At 38.0% G+C, this 21,327-nt stretch overlaps 1 protein-coding gene across 2 annotated transcripts in view; it reads right to left on the bottom strand.

Annotated features, from left to right (window-relative positions):
- Positions 1-330: 330 nt before the first annotated feature.
- UNC13C (unc-13 homolog C) overlaps positions 331-21,327 on the bottom strand; it is a 561,286-nt gene continuing 540,289 nt past the window's right edge. For both annotated transcript variants that reach the window (XM_036264009.1, XM_036264019.1), the window contains 3 exons: positions 6,396-6,488; positions 4,835-4,994; positions 331-2,108 (listed from right to left, as the gene is read on the bottom strand). In XM_036264009.1, coding sequence (XP_036119902.1) covers positions 1,811-2,108; positions 4,835-4,994; positions 6,396-6,488 — 551 coding nt within the window. In that variant the 3' untranslated portion in view covers positions 331-1,810. The remainder of the gene's footprint in view (positions 2,109-4,834; positions 4,995-6,395; positions 6,489-21,327) is intronic.

The following is a 21,327-nucleotide window of genomic DNA, read 5'->3' as shown; positions in this document are numbered from 1 at the left end:
AATCTATGAGTGAATCCTTCACTAAAATAATGAAACGTTTTGTAATGTTGCTTGTTTATGCTGAATTTTCTTATGGGGCTTAGTGTATCAAAGACATATTGTTAGACACACTAGTTATTCCTTGTTTACAGTGTCATTATCTTGTAATATGTAGCTGTTTCCATGAATACAAGTCCTGGAAAAAATTTTTTCAAATTCTAATGAGACATTAGAACCAAACAACGTGAAGATTGTTCTAGCCAGTAAAGAAAACAACCTGGAATTTTTACTCCTAAGTAATGAAATGATGTTGCATAAATTATATGAGGAGGCAGAAAATACAATCAAGTGTTGCATGTGCTCAGTATACACCTATTTATTAATGCATATGCCAGAGGATCACATTGTACTATGCATTTGGAGAAGTCATTAACAAAGCAATTGCCTAACAATTTAACATGAATTAGTGGATCTCATTGGTCTGTTTTCACATCCAGTAGCAGAATGGTTCTGAGAATCATGATAATATTAATTTTGTTCTTAATATATCAGACCAGCTTGTTTGCAAAACACAATCATTGCAACTGGTTCTTGTTTCTGCACATGTGTATGGTCCATGAACAGTTATGAGCATATGTTTCAAAGTACTGCTCTACAGCCAAGTATTTAGATAGACTCTAAAAAGTCAAACCATAAAAATACAGAAAATGCAAATATTAGTAAACTATTTCATAGTCAAAATCCAACCTGGTATTGACCACGCTGTATTGTTTTCCCATTCATTTGATGCATCTTGGTCTTATAAATAACATAAATGACAAAATTGTAAGCAATTTCTTCAGACTTTGTTTTACATTTTTCATTAAATAGATGTGGACAAGACTTTTTTCTTCCAGTGAAATGTATAGTAAAGCTGTATTCAGTACAAATCATTGAGTATTTTGAAAAGAAGAAAGCATTTAACTGGTTATAGTGCTACATAATCAAGGAATTAGTCATAACTGTCCGACGGAAAACATTCACAGTATAGTTACTTATCATAGGCAATTAGAAAAAACTCTTCCATCACCTGACTTTGTAAAGAATGAAATCTGATAAAGCCAAGACATAATGCTAGATGGCAAATGCATCAACTTACCTTTTTGACAAATGTGATGTGACCTTGGCAGTTTTGAAGAACAAAGTTTTGTCAATATATCAAACGTTGTTAACAAACTATTTAGCATTGCTTTGTATAGGTTTGCTTTAACAGCATTTCTTCACAGTGATAGTTCAGAAAGGTTGGAAACTGGTCAGCATAAAAGATTTCCCACCTTTTCTATTTGAATTTGTATGCAAAAATCATCACAATATATCTGCAACTATAAAATTACAAATGCTTTCTAGTGGTGACTGCAGTTCTACTTATAATAGAAAAGGGTATTTGTAAGACATCTGTAATGAGGTAAGTCTAAATAAAACAAAATTTGAGTAACAACTCCTTTCCGATCCATGGGCAATATAAACTACCTTAACAAAGACAACTAGTAAACTCAAAGACAAATTGTTTTTTAGTGTGCTTAATGGATGAAAAATTGTTAACGAATGAAATAAACATCTAAAAAGATCCGGATATTTCACTTTACATCATAATTTTGGCACTTCATGGAACATTTATTTCCCAAAGACCAGAACTGGCATAAAAGTTCAGCAGGTTTTTCACATACCTTGTAGACATTGTACATGAGTACTGGCAAACACTGAAACGTAGAGAAATAAACATTCCCATGTATTTGCACACGCATGCAGTAGTCAAACAATTATAGTTTATGAATTCTCAAAGATGGTATCTTCAGTAGTCTTTTCGAGCACTCTCTTCGGCAGATCTTGTTTCAGATTTAAGTCTTACAAATTCTTTAGCCACATCATCGTTGGTCCTCTGAGACAGTATTCTGAGAATAGTCAAACCGGTTTCGTCCATAGAAACATTTTTCAAAAGGGGATACCATGCCCCATAGCTTCCCTTTTCTGCTATGTTCTGTAGCTGAATTACTGTCATTCCGATAATTCGATCTTCTCGGGCAAAGCAGTAATCCTTAACTGACAGATGAAGTTCATAGGCCCCCGGGTGGTTTTCATTACCCAGAATGCTGTGTGGATTAAGATTTTATTTCACCTAGAGATCAGTACAGTTCTAAAAATGTTATACATTGCTCAGATTATTATTTTGGCAAATGGGGTATCACTGTATTTTCATTCTGATGCATATATTCTTTAAATTTTACTTAGATTGTCTTTATATAGATATTACTTGCAGTCAATCTTGAAAACTCCTTCTTTCCCACCCTGGCTTGTTTGGCTCAGTGATAGAGCATCAGTCCATGGACCAATGGAGTGGGGGGTTCAATTCTGGCCAAGGGCACGTTCCCCTTCCCTAGTTGGGGTTGTACAGGAGGCAGCCAGTCAATGTGTACCTCTCACATCGATGTTTCTTTCTTCCTCCCTTTCTCTCCCTCTCTCTACTTCCCACTCTATATGAAGATAAATGGAAAAATACCCTTGGATGAGGATTAAAGACAAACAAACAAAAAAACTCCTTCTTTCCCTAGATAGAAACAGGAAATTCATCTAAATATGCTGCAGTGTCTTGATGTTAAACATATCAGTAGAAGCTGGAATTAAATATTGTACTGGACTTAACCATTGGAGGCAGGGTCTCCCCACTGATACAGGGGCAGGATGGGGTTGCTAGGGATGATACAAGATAGGGTATAAGGTATGTCTGAGCAGAATCGCTGTGCCATTTCAATATCAGTTTCTATAACCTCTTTTCTTTACCTCAGGCTTCTGGATATGCTGTTATAGCTAAGAGCCTTTTCTCAGGGGAATACACTGCATAGACTATTTACAAGATGCTAAATTGGATCCAAGTCTCCAGAGTAAATTAGTTCCAGCAGGGCCTGGTGCTTCAATGCCAGTTCTTTCACATGGCAACAGTTAGGGTTGTCAAGTGTGGGCTGAGGGTAGTCTCTACTAATAACAACCCAAACAACTTGTCACTGCACAACTGAGCATGATGTAGAAGGCTGAGTGGTGATGTGCTGAGAATAATTCTCCCTGCCCCTTAATTCATCCTCAGATATTCTTGACTTTCTAATAAATACACATTTATTCCTCAGCAGAACAAGCTTCCACATTCTTCCTTTTCCAAGTGATTTTTTCTAATCAAGCACTTTGTAGACTCAGACTATTGTGAGCTTGGTCCTGCATCTCCCTCTTTCCTTTATCTGTCCCTAAATCAGCTCATACAAATTTATGGGATGAATTTCATCTAGAAGCTGATTATTCTCAATTTATATAAATTATATATTTGATGTTTTCTTTTGGGTGTCCAATAGGCATTTCCAAATCAATAGATTTAAAATAAAATCTTTGATTTCCTTATTTCTTCTTCTTCTATCTCAGCAAATCACTATCTACCCAGATGATACCACCTCCAAATCTAGAGGGTGTCCTTGATTTCATTCTGGCTCAGGTTACTTCCACTTGCCCCAGGTGGATTAACTCTCCATCTTTCTGCACTTTGTAATAGAATGCTAGCCTGTAAGGACTACGGTAGAGTTTCTCTGTTCTGGCTTCCAGTTGGTTTTGGCCCAAAGGGAGCCCCATCAAGCAATCAGAAGTAATGATGAGAGAGTAAGGTCAGAATCCTTGTTTCTGGCTCCATACTCATGAGGCTGTTTCCCTCCGTGGAAGGCCACTGCTCTTTTAAGGTGGCCCACTGCACCCCTTCCCCAATTTTAATAATAGCCTGTTCTCTCCTTCCTCAGGTGCTGCAGGAGCAACAGCCTGACCACTACTGGCCCCAGGTTACATCGCTATTTTTGTAGTCCCTCTACTCTTACATCTTTGTAAATGAGTCTGTCTTAAAATATCCTAAATTGAATGTTCCTGGGAACCTAATTATATACTCTTTCTTTCATGTTCTACCTCCAGTCCAGTCCACTGTAAGTTCTATAAGCATCTGCTTCCAATACACATCCAGAAACTCTCTAGTACTTACTTCCATTTCCTTACTACCATCAGGTCAATCACTGTTCTCTCTTGCTTGGACTACTGCAGTAGCCTTCTAACTTATCTTTACATATTTGGTCTTGTTTCCCTGTAATTATCTCTGTATACAGCAAACAGAATAGTCATTTAAAGATGCAAATCAGATTGCTCATCCCCTAATCTGAAAATCCTTCAAAGTCTCCTTTAACCTGACTGCAAAGCCCTGTACCCTGAGCCCTCTTCAAGTTCAGTTCACCTCACTGTCTTACCCACTGTATACTGTTTCTTAAATTTGGCAGGCAGGCTCCTGCCTTAGGGTCCTTGCACTAGCAATTTTTCTGGGCCTGATATGCTCTCGGCACCTTTCTCTGCCTGACTGGTTATTTATTTTTTCAGGTTTCAATGAAAAAAAATCACGTGCTCAGAGCGGCTTTCTGGAGTAGCCAAGCAATCACTCCATTACATCACCTATTTTAGTTCTCTGCATAATAGTACCATATCACATTTGTGACTTTGTTTATCATACATTCCTTATCTCTAGAAAGTAACTTCCATGAGAGCAGAGAAATCCTATTTTATATCCTCAATGTTTATAATAGTGCCTGATTACGGGAGGCACTGAACAGATCCTGAGTGAATGGAAGGAGCTAAAAACATAGGCTTTTTCCTCTGCCTGCAATCAGTGATGAACAGGAATACTTAACCCTATAGGTTCTGCTTTCCTTAGCAAAGCCCAGTGCTGTTCCTGCCCTGAGTCCCTCCATAAGCTGAGTTATACAGTGGCTATCGCCAGGGTGAATAAGTGAGCAGGGTTAGGACTTACAACTGGAATGTTTCATTGTACTTGGGTGACCAGGTGTTACTTTTTGTCTTCGTGCCTTGTTTTCTCTTCTTGTCTCCAAGGCTGGGTCCCAGCATACAAACTTCTACAAAGGGGCGGAACATGGTGGTGGTCTGCCAGTTCAGGTTATTAATAGCCATCACTAAGAACCAAAGAAGAGAGACACAGTGTTAGCAAGAGAATATGTGGAAACTTTGCCTCTCCCTTCAGTCCTTAGAATGAACTTCTGTTTTAGAAAATGATGTCTGAAGCCATGACTTGCATTTGATAGTGTCCTAACCCCGATGACCAGATACTATCCTTGAAGAAAAACAATTCACTCTCCGGAATGCATGCTTGATGGGGCTGCCAGCACTTAGCTGTGTGGCAAAAGTCTGCTGTAATCGAAATGACATTTGTTACTAATGAAAAGTGATCATTCCTCTTGTGTAAGTAGAAACATGATGTTTTTCACATTAAAGTTGTGATTATGTTTATCATTAAATATTTAGGAAATATATAAAAAATAGATTCAAAATCTATAAAATTTTCAGTGGAAATAACTTTATATTTTGCTGCATATGCTTTCAATATTTAATTACTTTATAAATAGAATGGAATCATCCTCTATTGCCGTCTTATAAAGTAGCTATGTTTTTTAAATTCATCATGAATATCTTTCTAATTTACCATATATTTTCCAACTGCAAATATTCCAGTATATGACTGTTCCAACCTATATGTAACCAATCACCTATTGTTAAGCACAGTTGCTTTCTAATTTCCTTGGGCAACATCATTCTTAAATGTAGCTTCTCATATGTACACTTAGGTCACTTTTTAATGATGGTATCCTTAAGGAAATGTCTTATAACTAAAATTGCTAATGCAAAAGTTTCACAAAACTTTGGGCATTTGCTACACAGTGAGGAACTATTTCAGGATACTGGCCTGTGTAGGCCTGCTCATTCATCTGTGTGCCTATCTCCATAATCTATTACGGACTAGAGCGGTGTTATTTATATAATATAAAGATAAATTAGGTAATACAGTTTTAAAATATATTAGAATGCCATGGCTTTGATTAAAGTTGATGTTATTTAGAATAGGGTTCTAATGAGCAAAATATTAACCACTAAATTTCATATTTGAAATGACCCCTGCATTCAGATGGTGTTTTTATAATATAATACCAATAGATTAAAGCAATCATTTTAACACTAGTCAAACCAGTTTTGAAAATCACATAGAAAAAGAATTAGGTAGATTAGATGACTATTAAGGGCATACTGACTTAACATCTAAAATTTGGTTGGTAACAAGTCACAGCACCAACCATAGCACTTACCACGGGGAAAATACTCAAAGTATATAGTTTTTAAATGCAATTACTGATGGCTTTAAGTCATTCAGATAATTCAAATTATATAAGTTAATTAAAAGTTCTGGTTCAGGGAGAAATTTAAACAGACCCTAAAGTCATTTCACATTACATTTTAATATTAATTTTGCAGAAATTAAAGTCTAATGAGCTGTTGTGATCTATCTGGATCCAAAATAATACCTTTGACAGTGACTTTATGCTCTCCAGTTCCTGGGGTGGTGGTGACGTCCACATGAACAGATATCTGACCCACTGAATCTTTGGAGGAGCGACCTGCAGGTAAGCAGAAGTTTATTGGCCTGAACTTCCAGGCTACTTAATAATGGACATTAACATTCTCTGCATAAGGGACTTTAAAGGGTTTCTTCCTGGAAATGAATGTTTTTGTTGTTGTTGTTGATAGCACATAATAGATATTGATAAATGTTCACTATGTTAAATTTGCTGTACAAGTTTGATATTTAGATATGATCATATTTTGCCCAGTGAGTTAAAATTTCATATGATCCTCAGATGTGGTGCTATTATTGTTAAAAGAACACACAATTGCCTTTCTAGGCACTAAATAAAGCTCTGTTCACTGCTTATATACAAAGATGCATCGTTGCCTGCCATTCTTTTGTTAAGGGCTCAGGTACAGTGTGCTATACCAGAGCACCCGCCCTCATGAAGCCCACAGTATGTGAGGAGAGACCAACACGTAGCTGCAATCTAGTGCTCTCAGTTCTATGATATATTTATAAGGTCTGTTGATGGTATGAAACGTCATCAGTTCTGCCCCGGTCAAAGTTAGCCAAGTGTTGAGCAGTTGTATTGGAAAGTGCCTGTGATTTGGGTTCAGTTAACTTAAATTCAAATCACAGTTATGCCACTGCTGGTTCTGTGATAAGAAATCACTGTATTTTCACATCTCAATTTTCTCATTTGTAAAACAGGGATAATAACACCAACCTTTTCACCTAAAATATATATTATGAAGATCAAAAAGGTATATGTAGCTATCTCTTACTCTTTAATATAGCCTGGAATATCACAACACGAACTACAAAGTAAATATTCAATGAGTATTTTCTTAAAAATAAATTACTGAGCTGTTTACAAATAATTAAAACAGTAAACTATTTAAAGCATTTTAAATAAATAAATTCCATTATATGAATATATCATAATTTAACCATATTTCGGTTGTTTCCAATCCACCATTATTATAAACAAACTATAATAAATAATTATTTTTATATTATCAGTTTATCTATAGTATAATTTCTAGAAGTAAAATTTGTCAATTTGGAATTTAAATTTTGCCCCAGAAATTTTAACAGCGTACACTTTTATATGCAACATATGAGATTAGCAAGAATTGTGCTTTTCTAAAATAAGTGGCTAATAACTAAATCTGAAAATAGAAGGTCCTAGGAGACTTCTGATTTCTAACTCAGAGAATCACTGAATTGGGCCCGGACCTCTCAGTAGGGCTCACTGGGAAGAGCCAGTTCACCACACGAACCCCTCTCCCTCCACCCCAGCCATTGGCTAATAAAAGAATTGAAAGATAGAAACTGATCACTTTGGGCACCAGTAAAGGGGCTATTCTTTGCTCCTGGGGAAAGGAAGAGGGGGAAATATTCCCTTTTCCTGAGGTGAAGAAAAGAAATCTCCAAAAGAAATACTTCCAAACTCTGGAAGTGCCAGCAAGCGTCAATTCACTTTTGAATTGACTGCCTACGTAGCAGACCATGTGACCTAAGCATGGCCAAGTGGGGGACAATTCGCCACAGAGTGTGCCAGGGGCCACCTCCTTACATGTAGTGGTTTCTGAGAGGTATGGGAGACGGTTCCTGAATGGGCTTGAAGTGCCAGAGTTGGGCACAAGAGAGGGAAGATGTGATCGAGGACTGTAGCCTTGTCAGGAATGGTCACAGATGGGGCAAAGAGGTGGGCACCTCGAAGGCAGGTAGCATGCCAGGGCCAGCTGACATGCGCAGGGACAGCAGCCTAGCGCCGAGCCTTGGAAGAGTCCATCAGGGCTCCAAGTTGCTGTTTGGAAACGAATCTCATACCACCAGCTTCACAAGCTTCTACCTCCCCAAAGGCAATGAACTGGAAGAGCCCTAACACGACTCCATGACCACTAATGTCGCCACTGACGTTTGAGTAGAGTCATTTGTCTTTTCCTTCTCTTTTCTTCCTTCTCAACTCCAGGGACACTGCCATCAGAAGAAAGGTTCGCACGAGAGAAGCCCGTTCCTTGCTTCTCCTCCACCTACTGCTGGAGCAACCAGTCTTGCCTGCTTGCAGAGAGAGAAGGGAGCTCTGAATCCAGTAAGCGATTCAAGACTTAATGTGAACAGGACAAGATCTTAAAATCTGGAATAACTTTCTAATAGTGCAAGTCACGAATAAGGCCTGGGCCTGGACTGTGGTATCAGTGCAGCAGCCAGTGGATTCCTTGCTAGGTGACAGCTCCTTTCCTGGTTCTAGTGCTTCTTCTTCCCGTTACTGCTGTTTAAGGGAGGCTAGTTTATTGTTCCTCTGTCTTTTTCATATTCTGCCCATACCTTTGTATATGTTTCTTTATTAAATATTTATCCAACCATCTTAATTTGGGTGTGCCATTTGATTTCTTCTGGGACCTTTGTTAATAGAGTTGACATCTTTGATTTGCTCATGACTTGAATAGAACTATGTCCAGTATTTCCCCAATACGCGTACGTTTGTGGAACAATGAGCCAATCTTTTTCGGGGAAGGACAGGGTTTAAAATACAGACATTCACTCCTTAGCAACTTCTATCATTATAGGTTTTAGAAAGGAGGAATATAAAGTTCTAACTAAGGAGGCTCTTGAAATCGAGTTAGAATTCAATCTTTTGAACAAAGGAAGCAGAAGAAATAGCCTGAGCACATGCGTAGATGCATGAAGCAGAATGGTGTGTCCTGACTGCAAGCAGTGGAGTGTGGATGGAGCGGAGACGAGGGAACACGAGAGGAAACAGAGAACATGGTGGTACCTGGAATACCATTTACAAATCTTTAGACATTATCCTAGAGCTGCTGAGAAGTCTCAAGGTTTGGCCAAGAGTGGGGTAGTCAGATTTATTTTTAGATAACAATTCATTTGTGTAAAAGATGGATCACTCACATCACTCCATTCTTTTCTGGAAAGCCTGATATTTTCATCTTATTATACCATGAATCAGGTCCTACAATCCAGGCCTTCACTAAGATGCTTGTAATGACCTACTTCATTTGCACTGCTGGTCCATGCTGTCACCTTGAGCCTGATTCTTCAAAACCTACTCATGTTTTCATTAAGACAGACCACAGGTTTGGAAAATCCTTTGTCCCTTAGCCTATGAAGCCCTGTCCAAATACCTCTACCATAAAATACTTTCATTTAAAAAATTTTTATAAATAATTTGCAGTTATATTCTTGATTTCCTCAGTACTATAACAGTACAAAAACTCTGGGCAATGGAATTGACTGCTCTGATTATGAAAATGGACTCAGTCACTTATTAAGAGACAATTAAAACTCCACAAACGCTCATTTCCTTATTTTTATAGCGTCTACCTGGCAGCATTGTGATGAGAATAAAAATAGATAATTTTTTAAAATGTAGAATATTTTCCACCTTCGTATATAACAGCTGTTATAAAGCATATATAATAGCTGTCTAGCAAATGGATCACATTTATTATAATAATTCAATTCTTAATAACAGAATGTTTCAAAGTTATTAAGTCCTTTGAACATTCATGCCTAAAGCTCACATATAAAAATTATTTAAAAACCCATGGATATTATTTATCTGGATCAATGACAGAAAGCAGACAACTCCGGAATGACTAGAGTTCTTCCGAACAAATTCAGAATTTCTACTTTCTACCCCACGACTTTTTGGGTCCAGTAGAATAGTGATGGCAGATTTTTAGAGCCTTCAAATATTTAATGAGAAAAACTGCTCCCCTCTATTTAAAAACTTTCCTTAACCAAGATTCTGGTAAAATGACTTTTATTGATTAATAAAAGTCTCTTGTTTTATTATTTCTGAAATCACAGTTAATGAGAAAAGGCCTCTCAGCATCCTGAAAATGCTCCCAGGTTGCACAGTCGCCTCTGATATTATACTAAGGTTTAGCGTCTGCTCAGAGTCTGGGTTTGTGGTTAAAACGTTTAGGGTGATCTTAATGTATCACTCCAAGCAGTACTGTAGCAATGGTTGGTTTCTGCTAGCGTAAACATAAAAAAATGATGTTCGGGCCCGTTCCTGATATATTTTTACATGAGCAAAAGCCTTTCATCAAAGCACTCACCAGGTGTTATTTCTTCACCTGAGTTACTAATCGCCAAGGTAATTTAAAGTCTTCAGTTGTGCTGTTATAGAATTTGAGAGACTTCTATGGTAGAAAATATAAAATTCTAATTAAGAAAGCCCTGGCTGGCATGATTCGGTGGTTAGATCATCAGCCCAAGTTGAATTGTTCAAGGCCTAGTCAAGGGCACATACCTGGGTTGCAAGTTTGATACCTAGCCCTGGTCAGGGTAGTGTGGGAGGCAACTGATGAATGTCTCTCGTTCACATAGATGTTTCTATCTCTCCCTCTCTTCCTCTTTCTCCATCCTTTCCCCTCTTTCTAAAAATCAATGAAAAAGAAATATCCTTGGGTGAGGATTAACAAAAAACAAAATAAAATATGTAAGTCTCTGCTTGGTGCCCTTAGTTATGGAGGGGAAACCTTATGCTGTTTTAAAACAACTAACAGCTAAAGTAATGTGCCTAACACTTTTTAAAAGGTGCTCTTTAAATGCACAGGTGTAAGTTTTCCCCTTTCACAAATTGCTTTTCTGTAGTTTTCCACTTATACCTTCTGTGTGTTTTCTGAAAAAAAATATGGACAGTTGTACTGGGAAGGGAAGAACATTAAAAATCGCATGTACGCACTCAGCAATGCCTGAACACCTCTGTGAAACCTCCTGGGTGGAAATGTTCACTAGACGCTCAAATGCACATTTCCTTTTCCAACACAAAATGTGAAATTTACTGCTCAATCAAGTCAAACTAGTCTTGAGAGCTGCCTGCTTAATGTGGCACACCCTAAACATGTGGAATTAGGATAGCAATAGAGTAGAAACAACTGGTGTAAGAACATTTATCATTATTGCAATTACTGCCTAATAGCCATGCTATTCATAATTGTCACTTGAGAACACTAGGTTTGTGTGTTCATGGCCTGGAGTCTGTACCACTCCCTAGTACCATGGTATGCCTGATTTTGCAGTTAATTATGCATACTTTTTCTCCCTAACTATATTCCATAATCGCAGGACACCTCTATTTATATGAATAAATCATACTTCTTATTCTAATTCATATAATAAACTTGTAATATTCTTTTGGTATGTATTAAGTGACCAATTCTTTGTTGATTAACTATGTAAGCAGTCCTCACTTTGCATGGTGTTGATATGCCTGGATACCAGTTCTCACCGTTTAGTTTAATAATGCCTGTCTCCCAACCAGACATTCACATTTCAATTATCATGGAACATTAAAAGTGTATCATTGCATAAAATAAAAACTTTACTGCTAGTGTTTTAGTCCACAAGTCACTGTGTAAATAACAGATAGGTATCACCAGTTACCAATCACATCACTGCTTTCCAAGTCTGTTGGTGATTGCTCATCTGTTCAGTTCACACACAATGAGGATAAAAGGGCCACATTGAGATGGGCAGGAGAGGCAGAGACATTCGCACCAAACACACTGCCCCTGGGACAGTACCCCACAATGGGGAGGGATCCAATCACCACCCCCCCCCGCCCCCCGGCCGCAATCCACCAAACAGAAAAACAAAGAAACAACAGAACTTCCTTCTTCCTGAGGAGTAAGGTGTCTCCTACATCAGGCACCCGGACCCTTGGGAACTGCACCAGAAAGACACATTCGCCAGACGTCTGACTCTGAAGACCAACAGGCCAAGCGAGCCTACATCCCAGAGAAACCCAGGGCTGTAGGGGACAGAGACCCTGCTGTGCCAGGGATTGCACACTGACTGACTCACCCTGGGGCTCAGCACAAAAGCATCAGTTTGAAAGAGCTTAGGTCAGATGTGAAAAATATTTTTTTTGCTAATCTTAAAGCTTCTTCCAGAGGGGCAAACGTTGTTTGAGACTCTTTCCATGGATGTAGGTGTTGGCGGGAACCATTTCTACCTTCTCCTTCTACATTTTTAGCGCCAGCACTGGTGGGTGCTGTGTTTGCATTCTTCCTCTAACCTGCTAATGGGGACGAGCAAGCAGCCCCATTCCCATGCTTTGCTCCCACAAACAGCCCCTCCTGAGGCTGCAGACCAGCAGCTCCACCCTGACATGCGGCAGTGGGCGTGGCCCGGCCCTACCCACCCTGATGGCACAGCCCACACACAGACACCCCGCCAGGGGCAGGCTCCGCTGACCAGGCGGATTGCATTTCTAGGCCCCGTGACTTTGAAATTGACTGCTCAAGAGACAACCAAGAACTGGGGGGTCAATGGGGGAAAAGGGGGGCATCTATGATACTTTCAACAATAAAGATAAATTATAAAAAAAAGAACTAGGGTAAAATTAAGCATTACTTTTATCTCCTATACAGGGCCACTTCTTCAAACTGGAAGAAACAGCTAATAGATAGAAACAATCCGAGAAATCAAGTAAAATAAAGGACAAAAGAAATATGTCCCCCCCCCCAAAAAAAAGATACTGAAGCAAAGATAAGTAATGTACTGCCCCCCCTCCCAGGTTTAAAGTAACAGTCTTAAAGATGCTCACCAAACTCAGGAGACTAGGTGAACCCAGTGAGAACTTCAGCTAAGAGAACAGGAGGGCCAAGGTGCTGGAGACAAGGAAGATGCTGAACTTGCCCCCTCCCATGAGTAAAATCAAATATACATGTATGTAGGTAGCAATCATTCCTATGAGATAACTGAGCACTGAATGAACAGCTTCTGATAGCAAACAAGAGATGGACTAGAGAAGGCTGGGAAGCCAGGGGAGCCCTCAGGGAGCTATGCAAACAACGCCCCAGGGCCAGAGGAGCTGGTGACCGCCATCATGTCACCCTCCCCTTCGGTGGGCAGGCAGGTGCTCTATTTGGGGGCTCTGGTCCACCTGCCAGACCACTGTGCATTGCCAGGAGCCTCCGAACAAAGGGAGCAACAGGAACAAGAGGGTGTCACCAGCCACCTGGCCTTCCTGATGAGAGCTGCGCTGGGCTGGCAGCTGGTCCCAGGTGACATCAGTGCCTGCTGGGCTCCAAGTGGCTGCAATCAGAGGTGAAAGACGAAAGTAGTGGAAATAACTCTACCTACAATAACTAGTTAAGGGATACGCAAAATAAAAAGATGTAAAATGTGACATCAAAAATGTAGTGTGGGCTGGGGAAGTAAAAGTGCAGAGTTTTAGAATACTTTTAACATAACCTGCTATCACCGTAAAATAGAATATTTTACACATATATTAATGAGAAATAAAACTATGTGTAACATTACAGAAAGTTATCAAACCACAAGGAAAGAAAGCAAGAAAAAGAAGGAACACAGAGAAACTACAAAACACCCAGAAAACAATTATCAGAACGGCCCTAAGTACATATCTATCAACAATTACTTTAAATGTAAATGAACTGAATTATCCAATAAAAAACACAGAGTGGCTAAATGGATAAAAAACGCAAACTCATCTATATGCTGTTTATAAGAGACTCATCTCAGACATAAGGGCACTCACAGACTGAAACTGAAGGGATGTAAAAATGTTTCATACAAATGGGAACCAAAAGAAAAAAATGTGTGTGGGGGGTGTGGGGGCTCCAATAAGTAAAATCAGAAATGAAAGAGCAATAATAACTGATACCAAAGAAATACAAAGGATCATAAGAGACTATGATGAACAATTATATGCCAACAAATTGAACAACCTAGAGGAAATGGACAACTTTCTAGAAACATGCTGTCTTCCAGACTGAATCATGAAGAAAAATAAAATCTGAAGAGAGCAATTACTAGTAGGTAGATTGGATCAGCAATCAACCCTTCTACCCAGCCCTCCCTGATAAAAGTCCAGGACCAAATGGCTTCACTGGTAAATTCCACCAGACATTTAAAGGAGACTTAAAACATATACTGCTCAAACGCTTTCAAAAAATCAAGAAGGAGGCAATGCTCTAAACTTATTTTACGAGGCCAGCATTATACTGACATGAGAACCAGACAAAGACAAAGACAAAAAAAAAAAGAATTTTACAGACAAATATCCCTAATAGACATAGATGAAAAAATATTCAACAAAATATAAACAAAACAAATTCAACAATACATTAAGAGGTTAATATACATGATTAAGTGGGATTTTTTTCTAGGGATATAAGAATGGTTATAGGATGCAAGATGGTCAAACATTCACAAATCAAGGAATGCAATACACCACACTAACAAATTGAAGGATAAAAATCATATGATCATCTTAATAGATATAGAGATGACATTTGCCAAAATTCAACATCCATTTATGATAAAAACTCTAAACAAAGTCTAGATGGACAGAACATGCCTCAGCATAAAAAAAGCCACGTAAGGAATTAAAAAGCACAAGTTAATAGTTACAAAGTAGTAATGAGAAAGTAAATAAAGCACAGGAAATATAGTCAATAACAGTGTGATTACTATGTATGGTGCCGTTTGGGGTACTGGAACTACTGAGGGGAACACTATGTAAAGCATATGATTGTCAAACCACTAAGCTGTGCACCTGAAACCAATACACAATAATAATAATAAAAAAATCTCTCTTAAAAAAGAATGAGTCCTGCCCTGGCCGGTTTGGCTCAGCGGTTAGAGCATTGGCCTGCAGTCCAGAGAGACCCGGGTTTGGTTCCCGCTAAGGGCACGTACCAAAAAAAACCCAAAAAACCTAAAATTTATATAGAACTACAAACATCCTGAATAGCCAAGACATCTTGAAAAAGAAGAAAAAAAAGCTGAAGACATCACTCTCCCTCTTTCAAACTATATTACAAAGCTATAGTAATCAAAACAGTAAAATATTGGCAAAGCACACACACACATCCCAATAGAATAAAATAGACAGACAGAAATAAACCCATGTATACAGATTATTCAATTAATTTATAACAAAGGATGCAAGAGTGTATAATGGAAAAGGAAAGACTCTTCAATAAATGGTGTTGGAAAAACTGAACAGCCATATGGAAGAGAATTTAATTGGATCACTATTCTATATCATACACAAAAAATAACTCAAAGTGGATTAATGACTTAAATGTAAGACCAGAACCATAAAAATCCTAGAAGAAAACATAGGTGGCAAGCTCGACATCATTCTTGGCAATATGATTTTGAATCTGACCCGGTGACAATGGCAACAAAAGCAAAGATACACAATTGGGGCTATGCCAAACTAAAAGCTTCTTCACAGCAAAGGAAACCATCAACAGAATAACAAGGCAGTCTGCTGAATGGGAGAACATATTGGCAAATCATATATCTAATGAGTTAATATTTAAAATATATAAAGAACTCATATAGCGCTGGCTGGTGTGGCTCGGTTGAGCGTCCTCCTGTGTACGGAAAGATTGCAGGTTTAATTCCTGGTCAGGGTATACACTCAGGTTGTGGGTTCTATCCCTGATGGGGATAAGCAGTGCATGCAGGAAGCAACCAATTGATATTTTTCTCTCACATAGATGTTTCTGTCTCTCTCTCTTCCTTCCTCTCTCTCTAAAAAAATACATAAAAACATTTTAAAAAATGATACACAATAAAAAAATTCATATATAACTCAATAACAAAGAAAAACAAAACAAATCCAATTTGATTAAAAAATGGGCAGAGGATCTGAAAAGTCATTTTCCCAAAGAAGACATCAGATGGTCAACAGGCATATAAGAAAATGCTCATCACTAATGATGAAGGAAATTCAAATCAAAACCACAATGAGATATCATCTCATACCTGTCAGAATGAGTTTTATCAAAATGACAAGCCATTACAAGTTCTGGGCAAGATGTGGAGCAAAGGGAATCTTTGTGCACTATTTGTTGGAATGTAAATTGGTGCAGTTACAATGGAAAATAGTTTCAGAGGTTCCTCAAAAAATTAAGAACAGAATTAGCATATGATCCAGCTACTTCACTTGTGGGTATTGATTTGAAGAAAACAAAAACACTAATTCAAAAAGATATATACACCCCTAGGGTCATTGCATTATTTATAATAGCCAAGATATTAAAACAATCTAAATGCTCATTAATGAATGAATAGATATTTATACCCAATGGATAACCACTCATCCATAAAAAAAGAATGAAATTTCGCCATTTGCAACATGGATGGACCTTGAGGGTACATGCTAAGTGAAATAAGTCAGACAGAGAAAAACAAATACCATATGATTTCAATTATATGTAGAATCCAACAATGAAAATGATGATGACGATTATGATGATAATGATAATAATAATAATAATTATAGCCCAGCCGGTGTTTCTCAGTGGTTAATTGTAGACCCATGCACCAGGAGGTTGCCAGTTTGATTCCTGGTCAGGACACATGCCCAGGTTGTAGGCTTGTAACAACTTATGTGTGCCAGGCATTTATGTATAAGATCTTGCTTTGACATCAGAAGTATTTAAAACAAATATAAGATGAATATCAAGTTTAATTTCTCTAATCTTTTTTATACTGTTCTATATTTTCTATTGTTTTCCAATATGTATGTGTTTTACCTTTATAATAAAAACTAATAAACCTAGTTAAACCAAGGTTTTAAAACTTGTATCAAGAGATTTTGAATTAATATTGGCCAAGATACAAAATTTACTAAATAAGAATTTTAGATTTCAGATTCTAGGAGTTGGAAACAATATATCCTTTTATTTTTGCAGAAGATTTTAATAAATAGAGATTATAAATAGAATATTTTGAGATTCCTACAAGTTTCTCCAGAGATTAATTCAGAAATATTTAAACAATTCAACCAGCCTTCGCATTGACCTTCTGATACTTTAGATGTTATTTTATTTCTCATATTTAATCATAGAAATTCTTTAATGTATTGTCCATATTTGCTCATTTATTTCTCATTTAGTTTTCTGTCAATTTATCTTGCAGCATAATTCTACTGGACATTTTGAGAGACTCCAAAGATCTCTTTTTCTAACCAAATATATATTTCCAGTTGGAGTGGCCTTGACATGGTTGGCTACTTTCTTGCATTCTTTTCCCCCTTGGTTTTTTTCACTGTCTACTTTCTTGGTTCACTGCTTACTTCTCTGACTTACTCTTTTTCCATCTTCTTTGTAGCCTCTTCTTTTCTTTCAGCTTTTTGATATGTGGCATTCCCCAATATTAGCCCCTGGATCTCTCCTCATTACTCCTTTCCTTGGTTTTAGAGTGTCAACTCTCATCTCAATTCTATTAATTTTTTTTTATCCTCACCCGAGGACATTCTTCCATTTTTTGTTCAGATGGGAGGGAGAGAGAGAGAGAGAGAGAAATAGAAACATTGATGTGAAAGGGACACATTGAGTGGCTGCCACCTGCATGACCAACTAGGGCTGGGGACAAATTACAACCGTAGCACGTGCCCTTAGTGAAACCAAACCTGGGTCTCTCTGAACCGCAGGCCGATGCTCTAATCTAAACCAGCCAGGGCAATTCTATTAATTTTTAAATCTGTATTTCTAGTCGTTACCCTGGTCTTTTAAATGACCCCCATTTCTAATTGTCTAACAGATATTCTTGCTTATTATTTTTGTCTTAGCTTAACCACATCAAGTCCAAAAATTAACTTTTGGTGTTCTTAGACATCCTACAGTTTCCAACTTTCCCATTTCCAACCCCATTCACACCATTCTTCTGCTATCCAAACTCAAATAGTTGAAAACCCTATGGAACTTTTCCTCTGCTTTATCTGTTGATCCCAACCAATGACTAAATCTTGTTCATTATTCTTTAATTTGTTTCACTCTCTACTTCAGCATCCTACTCTTTTAGTTTAGGACCTTAGGTGGATATGTGGATATCTGTTACATTCCAAAAGGCCACTTTGCTTTCACTTTTATTATATTTTATATAACTTAGCAGGACTGAATTTCCCCAGATACAGATTCTGTCCTTTTACTCTTCTCCTGTTGCTTTGAGGGAAAATTTCAAATTCCCTGAGTAACTCTTGGCTTTAAAAATTCTGCCTCCATTAAAGACAATCAAATTTCTCTCTCATGCATTCAACAACCTGCTTTTGCACTAGCCTTCCTTCCATATATTCAACACCTCCCTCACCCACGTTCTGCCATCTCTACATGGCTTTCCCAGGCACTCTAGTCTCCATCGTTCACTGTCACTGGGAGCCACTTCTGTGTTTTCATTCATACCACCCATTTTTGCACTTAACACTTTTCTGCTTCATCATGTATCACTGTGTTTTCTTTCTACTGATCAAACTTTATTGCATCACAAAGTTACACCAAGATTAAAATAGTTGTAATGATAAATTTAAAAACAGTATCCACAGCTGACAAAGCTGTTTGGATAATGAATGTTCATCGGCAATGAAGTTTTGGAATGGCAATATAATCACGAGGCAGTGTACATAGAAGGTAAGAGCTCAATCTCTAAGCCATAGTGTCTGGATTTGAATTCAGGCTCCACCACATAGTAGCTGAGCAACCTTGGACAAGTTGCTTAGTCTCTCTGTGCTTCAATTCCCTCATTTGTGAAACAGGGATACTAGTAGTACCCAACTCATTTAAGTGTTGTAGAGATTAAACAAGTTATCACCTGCAAGGGACTTATTGAAAGTACCTGGCACAGAGACAGTCTTTTATATTGTTGTTGTTTATTAAAATATCAAACTCTTCATCTTCTTTGACCTAGGAATTTCTTTTCAATGAGTCTGTCACACAGAAATACTTGCACAAATGCACAAAAACTTAAACTAAAGTTGTTAATGGTGACATTTTTATCATGGTTAAAGAATGAGCTATAACTTATTTATGTATTAGTAAAGTAGTGAGTATATCATCATACATGTTATTATGAAATATTATAAACCCACATTAAAAAAGTGAAGAAAATCTGAATATCAGATATGAAATGATGTGTATGAAAGATTGAATAGCCCAAGAGTATGCATGTTATCCAATTGGGGGACAGAGTGGAGAATGTAAGTTTTATGTGTGGATGACTGAAGGTCTGGGAGAATACACTTGAAAGTACACAGCAGGGATGAAATCAGCTGAGTGTATTAGCTTTTCCATCATATACTTTTATATTATCTGATTTATTTTTAGTGAGCACCTACCGCTTGTTAATTAAAATGTTTAAATATACAAAAGGAAGCAGAAGATTAGACTAGAAAAAACATAGACAATGAGTTGAGTTCGTGGATATAAAACCCTATGCTTTCACTTATCTTTGAGAAGACACACTGTGGCTGTCATTTTGACCAGGATGTTATCTACCCCACCAAGGATATATCATAAATAAATTGCTGAATTCAGTATGGGATCAAGTAACTGAACACATTGAGAGAAAATGTGGTAACGTGTGCTGATGGGTTGATGGGGCAGTGTCCACGGTGATCCGGTAATAGATACCTGGGTGACAGCAGAACAGAGAACTGACTGTCTTTAATAATCAGTCAAAATACTCTCCCAGCAGAATATTCTCAAGGAGTAGCAATAAAAACCATTTAAACAAATGGCTATGTTATGAACAACAAATGCAAAGAGATCCAAGAGATGACTGCAGTTATCAGCAGTAGGTCCCAGAGTCAGGGCCTTGTGGAGAGCATTTAATACCAAAGACTTTATTGCAGTCCAGAAACCGGCAGAACTAGAGGCTGGTGTAGAAATAGTAAAAGGTAATTCTCACCATCACTCTGAGGCAGCCACTCTGCAGGAGGCGGGCCTGCCAAATTAACTCCTCTGCAGAACAGGTGTCAGACCTTGGAAATAATGTATTGCTCTGACATTTTAATCAAGAACTGGTCTAATCTAATGTACTTTAGCAAGGACAACATAACAAGACAGAAGGGACTGTTATAGACAGAATGGATAACACTTGTGAGAAGAGAAATAGAGAATAGATACGCTTCCACCTCCTCGCAGATACAGTGAACATAGGAAAGTTATGGCAAGAAACCCTCTGTGTTTTTTTTCTTCTTTCTTGTCCTTTTCTTTCTTTCAGTCTATTTTGCTTATTGATCATTACAAAGTACTGAATAAGACCTTGAAATCTGGAATATGTGGATATTGAGTTACTATATAGGCTTTAAAAAGAAATGAAATAAACATAATTTCTTCATTTGGTTATTAATATATTTAACTTCCCACTTTGCTTTTCACAAAGCACTGAAGCCATGGAGTTATATAGGTCTGAGCAGTTCCTACTCTGTTCTAGCTGAATCCTAGTTGACTGAATCATCATTTGTTCATTCATTCACTCACTCCATTCATTCATTCCTTCAGGCATCCATCAACCACTTAAACCACGTTTAAGTCAGTGATTTCCACCCTTTGGATTGTACATTAGAAACACCTGAGGACTTTTAAAAACATATAGATATGAGCTATTTCTGAGCCAATTACATTGGAATCTCTGGGGTGGAGTTCTGGCATTTGTACTCTTTTTATTTTATTATTTTATGTTATGTATGTATGTATGTATGTATGTATTTATTTATATAATTTATCCTCACCCGAGGACATTTTTCCATGTTTTTGTTCAGATAAAGGGGGAGGTAGGGAGGGAGAGAGAGAGAAACATTGACGTGAAAGGGACACATCGAGTGGCTGCCACCCACACGACCCAACCAGGGCCAGGGACAAACTGCAACCGAGATACGTGCCCTGAGCGGGAACCGAACCTGGGTCTCTCTGGACCCAAGCCAATGCTCTAATCGCCGAGCAAACCGGCCAGGGCATTTGTTCTCTTTTTGAAGTTCTGCAGGTGTTTGGCTGTACTGCCAAGGAAGGAGCTACAGTACAGGCACAGCAGCTCGCAGGCAGGGCACGCACACCTTTGTAGAAGCTCACAGGCTCAGGAGCAGCAGA

This window comes from Molossus molossus, unplaced genomic scaffold (assembly GCF_014108415.1).
Source record: "Molossus molossus isolate mMolMol1 unplaced genomic scaffold, mMolMol1.p scaffold_m16_p_1, whole genome shotgun sequence".
Lineage (NCBI taxonomy): Eukaryota > Metazoa > Chordata > Mammalia > Chiroptera > Molossidae > Molossus > Molossus molossus.
The sequence above is the reverse complement of the archived record's forward strand: the minus strand, read 5'-3'. Positions and strand labels throughout refer to the sequence as shown.